Source organism: Rhinolophus ferrumequinum, chromosome 2 (assembly GCF_004115265.2).
Source record: "Rhinolophus ferrumequinum isolate MPI-CBG mRhiFer1 chromosome 2, mRhiFer1_v1.p, whole genome shotgun sequence".
NCBI lineage: Eukaryota > Metazoa > Chordata > Mammalia > Chiroptera > Rhinolophidae > Rhinolophus > Rhinolophus ferrumequinum.
This window is the reverse complement of record NC_046285.1, coordinates 2245772-2259805: the sequence shown is the minus strand read 5'-3', so window position 1 is coordinate 2259805 and position 14034 is coordinate 2245772. Positions and strand designations below refer to the sequence as shown.

General features: G+C 45.8%; 1 protein-coding gene across 3 annotated transcripts; it reads left to right on the top strand.

The window, feature by feature from the left end:
• The first annotated feature begins 9288 nt into the window (after positions 1–9288).
• On the top strand, positions 9289–13179 carry PAQR9 (progestin and adipoQ receptor family member 9). 3 transcript variants are annotated; one of them, XM_033129246.1, is made up of 3 exons: positions 9289–9574; positions 9778–10042; positions 10926–13179. In XM_033129246.1, exons 2-3 carry the CDS (start codon positions 9989–9991, stop codon positions 12213–12215), a joined length of 1344 nt encoding a protein of 447 aa, XP_032985137.1. In that variant the 5' UTR covers positions 9289–9574; positions 9778–9988; the 3' UTR covers positions 12216–13179. The 3 variants fall into 3 exon arrangements, with proteins under 3 accessions (XP_032985137.1, XP_032985133.1, XP_032985142.1); XM_033129242.1 differs by having other exon boundaries at positions 9562–9698; XM_033129251.1 differs by lacking the exons at positions 9289–9574; positions 9778–10042 and adding an exon at positions 10410–10565.
• Positions 13180–14034: the final 855 nt, after the last annotated feature.

Here is a 14034-nt window from a genome sequence, read left to right as displayed (position 1 = left end):
CCTCCTAATAGCCCGCCCTGATGTCAGCTACTCAGGCCCATAAGCATGTATCTCAGCTGCTCTGGGTTTCTGGCTCTGCACGCTGTCCATGGTCAGTCTGACTAGTCATGCTAACGGCTACCCCCTGAGGCTGGCTGCTTGCCTGGAACACCGCCATGTCTGTCTTCATGCCTTTCGTGTCCTCACACACTTCCTCCCAGCGCCTTCAAGTAGAGCTTGTCCCCCTTACACTTGACCCATCCCCACTGCATTTAGCTGAGTTATGCCCACATGTCCTCTCATGACTAAAGTTCATCCCTTTTAGCTCAATGTCTTTCCATTTTTAAGGATCTCTACTAAAAGATAAACATCTTTGAAAGTTGTACCATCTTAAGCCAGTATTTTGCAATATCATGCCTGGGTTTGCTATGCCTTGGGTAAACAGGGAAATAACAGCTACCTTTTATTGATATCTAGTCTGTGTCTAGCACTTTTTATACATCAATATCACAACTTTGCAAGAAAACATTATGGTTCCCCTTTACAGATCAGAGAGGTTAAACAACGTGCCCATAATCACATAGCTGGTATGTGACAAAGTCAGACTTTAAGCCCAGGACTACCTGACTTGAAAGCCAGGGCTCTTTTAATCACCCCACACTGTGTACCCCATGTAGTTTCACAGAAAGCACAGCGCTGGGAGTCAGAAACCCAGCTGTGTGGCCTCGCACACGACTTCACTTTTCTGGGCTCCTGTTTCCTCATCTATAAAGTGAGGGAAATGGACTTAAAAAGCAGTCCACTAGGAAGGAATAGAAGGGTCCAGGGAAATAGCCAAAAGAGTCCCCAGAGATACTTCTTTCCCATTTCACTTTAGGGACCACTGACAGGGCCTGTCATAGGTGCCCACATGGCATGTTATCCACTCACTGCAGAGAAAGAGAACGGGCCAAAGGTGGTCACCACAGTTGAATTTTTCCCAGTTGTCACTTGAAGAAACAAGCACAGGACCTCTTACATGCTTTCAAAGAGAATCCTTTCGGTCAAGGAGCTCTCAGCCGGCTGTTTTAAGCTCTGGAATACAAACACCTTCCCATAGGATGTGGGCAAGTCCTGGTGGAAATTTTACTGGCCGGCCATCATTGTGGGTGCAGGAATAACAGTGAGGAAGTTCTCTCAGAACAGGCTCCGAATTTGCAGAAAAGGCTAGAAGGAGGAAATACATCAGGATGTAGTTTTTGCACCTATGGCTAAGTAATGTCATCATAGGCTCTGTCATCAAAGAAAATATGCTGAACACGTTAAAGGAAGCATTACAATTGGACCAAAAGCCCGTGCAAACGCACCACTGTTCTTTCCGGGAACTAACACCAGGCACACGTTCCTGCGTCCGTCCTCGTGCACATACACAGTCACCGCTCCTAAAAATACAAAACTCCACTTTCCTAAGTTTCCGACTAAGCACACTAGATGAAAGGAAATCCAGCCTCAATCAAGCTGGAAGGCATTTAAAATACAGCTTCAACCCATCAGTTATTGACGCTGAACTCGCGTCTTCTTTCACCTCTAACGAACCCACGTTTCCAGGAGCTGTTTTCCCTCCGGAGTCTGCTGCCAGCGCTGGGCTGAACTCTGCCTTTAGCCTCGCTCTCAGAGGGGGGTTGTCAGGTCACTTGGCACCTGCAGCAGCTGCCATGTCCAGGAGAGGGCACGTGTCAACAAACCTGACAGCAGACCAGAGGCTAGGCTGCTCCTTCAGTTCTTCCCCAAAGGGGCTGGTTCTGGGGCTCTGTGTGTGCCAGCGGGGTGGGCCACCCAAGTGTTAGTGCCCCGCGTGGGGCTGGAGCCTCTTTGTAAACCTGAGCTGCCGCCCGCCCGCAGCTGCAGTCCGGCTGAGCTCTCACCGTTGTGCAGCGCTCTAAAAGCTCAGGACATTTGCAAGACCAAGCATTTTAAAACCAGACTTTAAATTGTAAAGTTCAAACCATAGGCAAAGAGGGTGTACATTTTTTCCACCTGCACGCACTAGATCAGCACTGACATTTGCCTCTCTGGATCTCAGTTAAGGTGAAACCATGGTGAGCCAGAACCCTGAACAGCGTCTGCTGAGCTGCAGGGGTGCTAAATGATGCTATTAATAGAAGAGATTTGAGGAATTCTCTGATACAAACTGTTGTTGTTAGAATTGACCTTTAAAATTCAACTCCAAGTATTGTTAAGTCTTGCCTATCTTAATAGTCCATGTAATACGTTGTTTCTTTCCAGATAAATTACAAGTTCACCGGGGAACATGACGCTTTCCAGCTACTTAGCCAAGAGGGCGTGGGGCAGTGGGCACGCACCATTTGGGGGTCTTGTTTTGTTGTTAGGATCCCCAGGTGATCAATTCTGAAGTACAGAAACCACTTCCCCAGTCACTGAGGTTCACAGCCCACAGCTTTTGTGTTTTCTATTTTTGGTTTATCTTTTCTGGGTTGTAGAGGTCAGGTCAGTTAATTAGAGAAGAGTGCCTAAACAGGGCCAATACAAATATTCTGCCTTGAGCCCAGCTCTAGGCTTAGAAAGCCTTGGAGATGGGTGTTCTTATACGTTTGCCACACCGTCTACTCAGGGCCTGCTGTTCCCGGGCACCAGGCAGGTGCTGGGAAGCCAAGGCCTCACAGAGCTTATATTTCAGCAGGGAAGACAGAATGAATAAACATACTAGTGTATGACACCATATGTTATATAATGTCGGATAGGGACATATGAAGAAAATAAAGCAGGGTGAGGAAGCAGAGAGTGATGCGGGCTATAATTCTAGATAAGGTAGGTAGCCGAGTTTTCAGAGAAGTGGTGATGTTAAGCAGAGAACTGAATGAAAGGAGAATGTCAAGGTAGAAAGCATTTGAGGCAGACGGAGGCAGAGAGAAAGAGCAAGTGCAAGGGCCCAGGGGCCGCTGTCAGCCCGCCAGCGAATCAGGAAAAGGCATGCCTTCCGGGCAGACAGCCCATGCCCGGGCTCATAATGGGCTGCTTATCAGACCTCCCTGCTCACTCAGCCAGGCCATTGTGCAGGGGGTAGCCTGGGCACAGCCACATGAAGTCTCTCCTACTTGGCACTTGCTTGGGACAGAGGAATGGCAGGAAGGCCTGTGCAGGTGGAAAGGAGAGAGGATAGAATGAGGGAGAGTGGTGACCAGCAACCTGAGTCTTAAAAGGTTAGTGATTTAGAATAAAAATTATTTTCTTATGTGAACTAACCACCAACCACATGAGACAGGATTTAGGAGCAGGCCTCCACTGGGCTCCCCTCTGTTCCCCACTGGGGCGATGATTTTCTGCCATCAACCATGAGGCTGAGGTGAAACTTAAGAACCACATCAGCCCTGATGAAAATAGCACTCCAATTTGGAAACTTAAGGTTGGCTATTTCCATGCCCGTCTCACACAGAGAAATTCTCCTCTTCCTCCCTCTTTTTATTCCTTTCTTTATAGTGTTTATACCATGTTTGTCTCTCCTGAGACAAGACATTCTGCACAGCAAAGTCCAAAGAAACTTGGCATAAGTGTAAATGACCAAAAAGAAACCCAAGTAAAATAGACTTTCTACACTCCTTCTTCCATCTCTGATCCCTTTTCTTTATGAGAGACTTTCATTTTCTACTTTATGAATCGTTTAAAATGTTTTGCAAATCTGTTGCTTTGACAAGCCCACATCCAATTACTCAATATTATTTTAATTTTAAAAAATAATCTGAGGAAACAGAGAGTTGTGTTGCCTTGTATTGACATCTACCAGGCCTGGATTAAACTATCTCCCCTCAGTGGTTTTTATAAAGGAGTTTCATGACAGTAGATAAAGTGTATGTACATTGCTGAAGGACCTTTAAAAATGTTAACTGAGGATTTCCAATGCAGTCTGAACCTGGGAATATGAGACAGAATTGTAGCCCAAAGAGCTGTTCCATTCCCACTCCCTTCCCCTCCCAACACAGCCCCAATTAATTCAGGTTAGTATAATCAGGAAGCTTCCAAAATACAGGAGTGGCCATTTGTGCAATTTAAAGTGGAAAACAAAGTTAGGTTCCATTCTTTGGCATTCAAATCTATTTGTTAATCAAAAGTAAGGGAGCGTAAGCCTTGTTATGGTAAAGGAGGAATCAGAGACAGTGAGACACAAGCTAAGGGACAGACAAATAATCCAGAATTGATGGTTCTCTTTGAGATAAACAAGCGTGGCTGACTCATGACCTTTAGTTGTATGTGGTTTGCAGGCCAGATGTCGCTAAATCCTCACCCCAGCCCTGACCTCTATGGGGTGGGGGTCAGGGATGGGGGCAGGTGTCTGACTAGCACATTACTTAGAAGGAAAAACATTGACAGCTTAATGGTGTTGGAAGCAGCATTGAAATGTTCCTTGTTTCAAAATGGCTACATTAAATAAGTAAGCACAAAGTGGTTGCATTAAAACACTGTGGGCCCCTTTCCCCTGAAACTAACCACTGGAATGATTCTGACTTCTCCTTGTACCCCCACTTGCTCCTTTGCCCATCTTTTCCCCAAGTACCTAGTCCAACTTTGTACCTCCGTGGTAGTGTGTATTACTGCTTGTTAAATGGAAAGCTGGGGCTCATCCCTGAATGCCTGCTATAGATTTATTCAATAATCCCTACCCGGGTTGGGAAACATCTCTAAACAGTGAGTTAAGTGTGTACAAGAATGAGGCATCTAGAGTTGAGATTGGTGGGAGGAAAAGAAAGGTTGGAGGAGCAGGGCAGGATCAAGACTAAAACAAAACTAACATATTTTGATTACAAAATTCTCAGAACACAGGCTCAAAGAAAATGTGCTGATGGGTGAAGAATAAGCATGTTCCTAGAAAAAACTGCTCCTTGATCATTGTGTAGAAATGAATTAAGTATGCTGACAAGACTCATTGGTAACCCCAAATTCTTGTGGTTTTTTTTCACTTGAATTGGGCACAAGATGAATGTAAGATCACTGAAATAACACTCTTAAAGTCAATATATATAAGATACCCTTCGATCAGTTTAGTGATTAGCACCTAGATAATTATGTTGATAAATATTTTCAACAAACAGATATTTCACCTCAAAGAAAAAAAGTCATTGCATTAAATAAATTTATAGGCACATGAAAAGATTCTCATCACTAATCATCAGGGAAATGCAAATCAAAACCACACTGAGATGTCACCTTGTACCTGTCAGAATGGCTATCCTCAAAGAGACAAGAAATAACAAGTGTTGGTGAGGATGTGGAAAAAAGGGAGCCCTTGTGCCCTGTTGGTGGGAATGTATATTTTTTCAGCCACTATGGACAACAGAAGGGAGGACCCTCAAAAAATTAATAATAGAACTACCATGTGATATAGCAATTCCACTTCCTGGTTTATTTGAAAAAAATAAAAACACTAATTTGGAAAGCTACATGGATCCCCATGTTCATTGCAGCATAAATTATGATAATAGCCAAGATATGGAAGTGTCTATCAATGGATGAATTGAGCAATCACTGTAATCAACAAAGCTGTGCTAAATGCAAGAATCATCTGTGAAATCTTGGAATCTGCTAGTTGACTCTTTGCAAAGACCTAGGGTATGGCAAGCCCCCCAGGAACAACATATGCAATTTGTTTACAGAAAAATGATTTTTATATGAAATGTACCTTCCAGTCATGCCTAGTTAATATTCAGCTGTCATATATTGCAAGAATACATGCTTTATCTGCCATCATGCTTTTCAGGGACGTTCTAACCAGACACAATTGGGGCCCACATTCAGTAACACTTATGGTTGAACACTGGGCGGAGATACAACAGCAGGTTTTTTTCTCTTCAGTTGTGCTCATTTAATTATTTACAAAGTTTTTGAACAATGACTTAAAAAGCTTAAAATGGAAGGAGAGGCAATGTGAAATAGTAAGTCCCTTTACTGGAGATAGTCAAGGCTGAGCCTCTGTTTTCTTGCCTGAAAATAGGAACAGTAGACTTATCTTGCAAAGAGTATTCTGAGAATTAGAGCTAATAAATGGAAAGTGCCTATCCCAGTACCTGAGTACAGTATTGAACACTAAATTGAAATAATTATCATAAATGGAAAAGAGAGCTGGACTAGATGACTTCAAGGATTAAGTGACATTTCTATTCTAAGATGCCAGGATTCCAAGTTCTAACGTTTTAAAGGCTTACAGTACTGAATAGAATTTCTCCAATCACAAATATGTGTTGCGTGCTTATTATGGGCAAAGCACTGTGTTTCAAGGAAAACTGTTAATAAATAGTGAGCAAGAACCCAGTAATCTAATTTATACACACTTGTACAACTGTTTCTAAAGTTAAATAAATGGAAACTATCTAAAAGGCCCTAACTAAAGCAAGCAACAGCCAGTGACAGTTTCCTCCCCAAAGGGTAACTGAATCAGGATGAATATACCCTGTAATTATGATGCCTTTGTCGTTTGAAGACAACAGACTTTAGCCAGGAAACAGGAAGGGCAGAATTGGAAGAATTCACTCCAGAGTGAAGACTGCCATCCTCACGCGGGGAAGCTGTGGCAGGGGCTGAAGGCTTGGGCATGGCTGCTCAGGGCATAGGGACTGGACTGTTGGCTGACAGATGGTGACCCCAAAACACCCTTTCCAGTGACCTGAGAAGCAGGACAGTGGAATCCATCCTGGATCCAGGAGAGAAGATGGAAGCAGGCTGGACAAACAAGACCAATGGACTGCAGGGCAGAAGTCCACAAAGTTTTGATGGCACATCTTTTATCCGCCAGCGTTTTGACACTCCCCCATGCCACAATATATTATTTATAAGTTACCTCCATGTACAACATATTAAGTGTATTATAAAAGCTTCATAGAGTGTAGACATTTAAAAGGATGAGATCAACTGAAACAGAAGTTTTAACATTGTATTCTTCAGCTTAATCAGTCTTCTGCACCTCACTTTGGAGAGAACAGGTGAACTGGTGGGAGAGAGGGGAGTTTGTTGTCACTCCCTGCATACAACCTCACAAGGCGAAAACATCCTTAATGTCTCCCTTAGCTCTTCTTCAAAAGAGAACCTGTTACCAGTTCAGTAAACACAGGAACAGTGCCAGGTAAGAATTCAATTTCCCACCACTCTCTCCTGCTTCCAGCCCTCTACCTTGCCTTTGGATGGCAGTTTTCCCTAAAGGTTGCCAGAGTTATACCCGGTGCCATGCCAGAAGGTTTTTCACCATTAGGAAGCTCAGACCTTACGATCTGGTAGTGACCACATCTGACCTGGAAGAATTTGAATGATAACATTATGGCTGTTTATAATTTGTGGGGAAGGAAAGCACTTTGTTTAGACTGTACGTTGGGAGGAGATGCACTAAACCTTATAGAGCTCTCTTTGTACAGAGTCTTGGGTGCATTAAAGCACTGGGTCCATAGTGGGTTTTGGTTGTTTAGTTGGTTGGTTGGTTTTGGCTAAAAATTAAACTAGGAAAAAAATTATTTCCTCTGAAAACAGGTGTTTCATCACATAGTACGTATGTTTTTCTTTTCTACAGCTTTTACGAATAGCTCATTGTCCCATTTAAAGAACATCAAATTTGCTGTGGAATTTTTATATATGCTTCATTTTATTACTGTAGAAACACAAATAAACCTATAGTTGGTCTATAAGAACACTGCCAAAGCAAACTATATGGGCAAAAGCATTTGTCCTGTTTGCTGCAGTTCCTACATAGGACTGTACTTGTTAGTCAGGACCCCTCAGCTCCCGAATGTACAGGGCTGCCACGGAACTACCCAACCCACATTTGGGTCTTGGTTTGACAAGCTTTCAATTGGGAGAATTCACTGGTTTCTGCCTCTGAATGCATGCACGGGCTTTCCAATGTAATACACGGTGACTCTTCTCTGCCAAGAACTTGGTAGTCAGTCCTGGTTACCTTAGAGATGCTTTATCTCCCAGTGCACCTTCACCGAATGGCTGCCTGCCTGGGGCTTCTATCTGTTTAGCCAAGCCCAGGGGGTATGAGTGTGGTGCTCACTGACAAGAGGCAGTTTACTGGAGTTAAACTACAAAACGTGCCTGTGTAGGGTTTAGGGTACACATTTTTATATCTCAAAAACTTAAGAAAAATTAATTCTATAGATTGGTAGTAATTAAGAAAAAGTCATATTGCTTTTTTTTTTTTTTTAAATGTTAGGTCAGTCTTTCTGTTTCCTTAGTTCTTTTTCACTTGGATTGTCAAGGAATAGCAAGGACAGCTGTCTGCATTGGCACCAGAGAGCTTTCATGAACACCACTTCATGGCATCAGATGATTTTTTGCCTCATGTAGGGTGGGAGATGTATGAGAAAAGAGAAAAGCAGAAACCACAAAGACTTCCTGAAAGACCTGTAAGAAGGTTACAACAGATTTTATAAATACTGAGTGTTTTAAAGAACACATTTTATTATAGCCCGTCTCACCACTCTTAGTCATAAAGATGTTATTTACATAACTAGAGTTTTTGCACATTCATTTACAGTCAATTCCATTATTTTACTTGATGTGAACTTTCTATTCTATTTCCCCTAATTATGTAAGTGAGCTGAATCTGCAACTAAGAGGTTGGTAAATATGGGAATTATTACAGAATCAACACTTTTTACAGGTCACACACAGCTCAGGCCACTTGTGGAGTAACAGAGAATATGAAAAGATTTCTTCTGGTCTGCCCTAGATTCAGGTTTATCATTCCTAGGCCTCATTTATAAATGGGTGAGTCTTAATCCCTTTTACAAATTAGCCCGGTCTTTAGTTCAGATGTGAAAGTAAATTAGATTTTGCTTTAAAACAACAAGTCTATAGACAATGGAAAAACAGAAAATACTAAAACAAAATACTAGTTCAATAACTACAGCAAAATATCATTAATTTAAAATCCATTAATCAGAAATTTGTGTTAGCTCAGAAAGGCATAAGATACAAGAATACCTTTGGCCTAATTGTGTAAGAGTTTGCTAAGCCAGTTGCTAGTGGAAAACATTTTTTGAGAGTGAAGGTTGAAACTTCTAAAGAGACTGTTTCTATTATTACCTTTTAGTAATTTGAGACATTTACAATACTGAATGATTTCTTAGTTATAAATAATTCTTACCCACAACTTAAGTCCTCCTTGAGAACACTACTCAGTAAATCTTTCTTGATCTACTTGTAAGATTTGCTGGAGTGATGAAGGTAGACTTTCATTTGTAAAATGAAAATGAAAGTCTTTTCCTAAATCAAACTGTCCTTTCTTACTAGTTTTCTTTGAGCAAAGCCGATTGCTGGATGTTCTGGTTTAGGTACATGAGATCTAGAAGCAGCTTGCCTAGGTTCATACCACCCCTTCTAGCAACTGGGCATTTTATTCATGGTTGTGGCGCTTCCGTTTCCTTGTCTGTAAAATGGGAAAAATACTCGTATCTAAAAGTTTTAAAAACTATAAAGCACTTAGAACAGTGCCTGGTCCCTACTAGTTAACGCCTGTTGCCATGACACTGTACTGTAAATAATGTCGATCCCTGATACGAGTTGGACTCAGTCACACCCTCAAGTCATCACTAGGAGAAACTTCTGTGAAATGGTAAACATTTTAGAGCAGACGGGGTTTTTTTAGCCCTCTTACAAGGTTCAAGGGCATATTTTTCAACCCTTTTTCGATTCTTCAGTCTTCTTTCTTCTGGCCTCCAGCCACCCAAGCCTGCCAGGTAGTCTGGTTAATTATGCGTGAGCTTTTTCCAAGCAACCCCTCCCAGTCTCTATGAATTGTCTCCGTTCTCTTTCCAGTTCGTGCTAGAATGCACCTGCTCCCTGAAGTCCTCCCGCATCAACGCCCTCTACTATGATCGGCCCAAGACTGGGCTACAGCTCTGCGTGGGAACCCTTTCTTAATCAATTCCGGAGATGGTCAGAGTCTTTCTGAATCGCCGGGTCCTAAGTTGTCGGCGGACTTTGGGCTCCAAACAAGATTCCTCGTTAAAAACGCAAGAACACGAGGATGGCGGAGCTGCCGCCCCCGAGGGCTACTGAGCGCGACCAGAGGCAAGTTATGGTATGGTTGGTTTGCACTGGTCAAGGACAAGGAGAGGGGAGGTTAGTGACGCACCTGAATAAGTCCGCTACACGAAAGGAGATAATGCTTCATGTGGTGCACACAACGAGAGTCGCGCGCGCTCGCGCGTGCACACACACAAAAAAGAGGGGCAGTCCCAGGTTTCTGACAGAGACACGGCCCTGATCCGGACATGGTCTCAAATCGCACCTCCAAGACCCCGCAGATTTCCGGAGCGTTTCTGCACCCGCCACCTCCAGAGATTACTGTAGGCGCATCTCTCCGCCCTGCCCCGCAGAGGCGCGCCCTCCCCTTCCTTCGCCCTTCCCCCGCCACAGCTCTCCGTCCCCCGCGAACGCGGCTTCCCACCGGCCTCTTGAACGCCCGCGTGGCTGTCGGGTTTCGAACCCCAGCGCCAACCCTCGCCCTCTGCACACGTAGCTGAGTCGCTGGCGCAGCCTTTGCCCCCGCATCAATCATTAACGGGCTAGCTAGGGCTGCTGCGGCCCGAGGAGGGGGGATGGTACGGAACTCGAGACTGGGGACAACTCTATCCCCCAAGGCGGCCGCGAAACACTAGCCGGGGAGGCCCCCGCCCTCCCTCGGTGCGCCCGTCCCTCCCTCCCTCCAGCGCCTCGGCTCCCACGTCCCCGCCTCCCGCGCCGGGGGCGGCGGCGGCTGCTCCCGCACCGCGCAATGCCCAGTCACCGCAGCAGCGCCGCCAACGCCGCAGTCCGCCGCGCCGCCGCCGCTACCGCAGCGCGGGCGGCCGCGAGCCGATAGCAGAAAGCCTGGCGAAGGGGCCGCCGAGTCACGCGCGCTCTTGCCAGTCGCTGCGCTGCTTACCAATTGATTATTTTTATTTTATTTTATTTATTTATAGGAACGGCTGCTCAGAGGCTCAGGTCTTCTCTTGAACCTGCAGCGACGCTCCAGGCGCGTGCACAAAGGCTCCGACGGCGGCCGGCGGGGACTGCAGAGCGCGCGGGGCCCGGCGCCAGAGGTCGCCTGTTCGCGTCCTAGCCAAGCCCCGAGCACCATGCCGCGGCGCCTGCAGCCCCGGGGCGCCGGCACAAAGGGCCTGCCCGCCACGACCGAGGCGGCTTTGGAGACCTCCTCGCGCCCCAAGCCTTCCGCCTCCGGGGACCCCCCTGCATCCGCCAAGCCGCTGCTGCGCTGGGATGAGGTGCCCGACGACTTCGTGGAGTGCTTCATACTGTCGGGCTACCGGCGGCTGCCCTGCACCGCGCAGGAATGCCTCGCCTCGGTGCTGAAGCCTACCAACGAGACGCTCAACTTCTGGACGCACTTCATCCCGCTGCTGCTGTTCCTGAGCAAGTTCTGCCGCCTGTTCTTCCTGAGTGGCCGCGATGTGCCCTTTCACCACCCGTGGCTGCTGCCGCTGTGGTGCTACGCGTCGGGCGTGCTGCTGACCTTCGCTATGAGCTGCACGGCGCACGTGTTCAGCTGCCTGTCACTGCGCCTGCGCGCCGCCTTCTTCTACCTGGACTACGCGTCCATTAGCTACTACGGCTTCGGCAGCACGGTGGCCTACTACTACTACCTGCTGCCGGGCCTGAGTTTGTTGGACGCCCGAGTGATGACCCCTTATGTGCAGCAGCGCCTGGGCTGGCACGTGGACTGCACGCGCCTCATCGCCACCTACCGCGCGCTGGTGCTGCCCGTGGCCTTTGTGCTGGCCGTGGCCTGCACCGTGGCCTGCTGCAAGAGCCGCACTGACTGGTGCTCTTACCCGTTCGCGCTGCGCACCTTTGTCTTCGTCATGCCGCTTAGCATGGCCTGTCCCATCATGCTCGAGAGCTGGCTCTTTGACCTGCGCGGCGAGAACCCCACGCTCTTCGTGCACTTCTACCGGCGCTACTTCTGGCTGGTGGTGGCCGCCTTCTTCAATGTGAGCAAGATCCCCGAGCGCATCCAGCCTGGCCTGTTCGACATTATCGGCCACAGCCACCAGCTGTTCCACATCTTCACTTTCCTCAGCATCTATGACCAGGTGTACTACGTGGAGGAGGGCCTGCGCCAATTCCTCAAGGCGCCGCCTGCCGCTCCCACCTTCTCGGGCACCGTGGGCTACATGCTGCTGTTGGTTGTCTGTCTGGGACTGGTCATCCGTAAGTTCCTAAACAACTCCGAATTCTACAGTAAAAAGTGAGCCCCCGCCTTGGAGGAGTCTGCTGGTTCGCCCACCTGTTTGTTTGGAATTTCTGTTGTTGCTGTTGGTTTGTTTTCAAGTTTTGTTGTATTTCCTTTGCGCAAGGAGGGTGCTGCAGAACCACAGGGAAAAAGTCCAACACGAAAAGGGGGTCTGAGTGCACTTGGGACTTGGAAGAGGGAGGTGGATCGCGCAGGAGGGAGCGGGCCACTGGGTTTTGCCCCCGGACAAAATTCAGCTGGTGTCTGTGACATCCAGGGATTTTTCAGGAGCAGAGAATAAAAATCCCAAATAAAACCCCAAACAGTTCGATTTTCCGATCGTCTTCTGTGCCAGTTGTAGTAACAAGTAGGCCTTTCGAGGTCAGATATGCAGTAAAGAGGGTAAGTAGACAAAATCCCTGAGTACTTCCATTTCAGTCTGAGGAATGCTTGGATTTGTCAAAAGAATGGAGCTTTGTAGGAAACGGGCACCAAGACATAAGCCCAGGGCTTAACCTGCTGGAAAATGCATGGAATGTGAACACAAGTTAATTATTTCAAAATGTTTCTCAGATGTTATTTAAATAGTAATATATACAATGATTTTTCATAATTTATGAAGCCTGTGCTATGCACTGAATTTTCTTTGTCGTGTAGTTTTGAATTTTGCAGCCCTTCTGCACTGCATACACTTGAACTGGACATCAGGGCAAGCAGCTCGAGAGTTCTCAACTACTTTTTTAAACAGTGTTTTCTGAAGGCCTATGTGTGTCATAATACAACTGTGAATTATTCTACCTTAGGGACTCTAGTTAAACTCTTGGTGAGGAGCTTGGTGGTTTGTATAGATCCCAGATTCCTATTTACTTTAATGTATTCCACAGAACCCGCCCTATTTTTTGGTTTATTTTTAATCTTATTATTTACTTCTCTATTTATTTAAATTGCCACTGGAATAAATGTGCCTTTGAAGCAATGCCCAAGCGACTGGTCCTCAAATATAGGGGAGAGCAGTTGGAGTAAGCTTTTCTTACTTTACTGCAAATCAAGGTTTAGCATTCCACCCAGGAGGGGAGGAAGATGGTGTGGGTTGCCAAGTTTTTGGTAGCACCGGAAGTAGCTCACCAGGACCTACAGAGCGTTGGCTTCTCTGCCAGAAGAAGGGGCCAACTCACTAATGTGCCTGTGGTTCCTAACGCAGCTGTCAAGGAAGGTGAGAGGACACTGTTCTAGATTGATGCTATCTATCCTTGCTTAAGATTAAAAATTTAATACTCAGGAATAAATGAGGCAGTTGTATTATAAAGTCAGGAGAATATTACTTGAATTGTAACTGAAATTTTTGAGTTCAATATGATTACCTTTGCCTAGTTAAACACTGAAGTCTCATTTGGATCCAGACTATGGTCATGAATGGCGGTCATCCTAAATCATGGAGAATGAGTGAACACACCTCTGAGATCCTTTCTGACAACCACATTGGCTGGTATTGAAGACACTTCTTATAAACGCTAACCTGTACTTGAGATGGCAACTCTAGATTAACACAAGCCACTGAGGCAGTTTATTTAAATACTTATCACGCTTCCTGATAAGTCTTTCTAGTTAACAGCCAAATAAGTCACTGATGGGAAGTCTTAACTTCATGGTACAATTTACATAAAGCACGTAGGCAGATGAGCACTTACCTCAGCACTGGTAGGCTGATGTTCCTAAAAAGATTGCTGTTTTTGTTGATGCTTTTATTCGATAGTATATTTATAAACAGAGAGGCTGGGCACAGTTCCCTGGAGGAACCAGGATCCTTGTGTGTGAATTTGCACAAACAAGTTTACTTT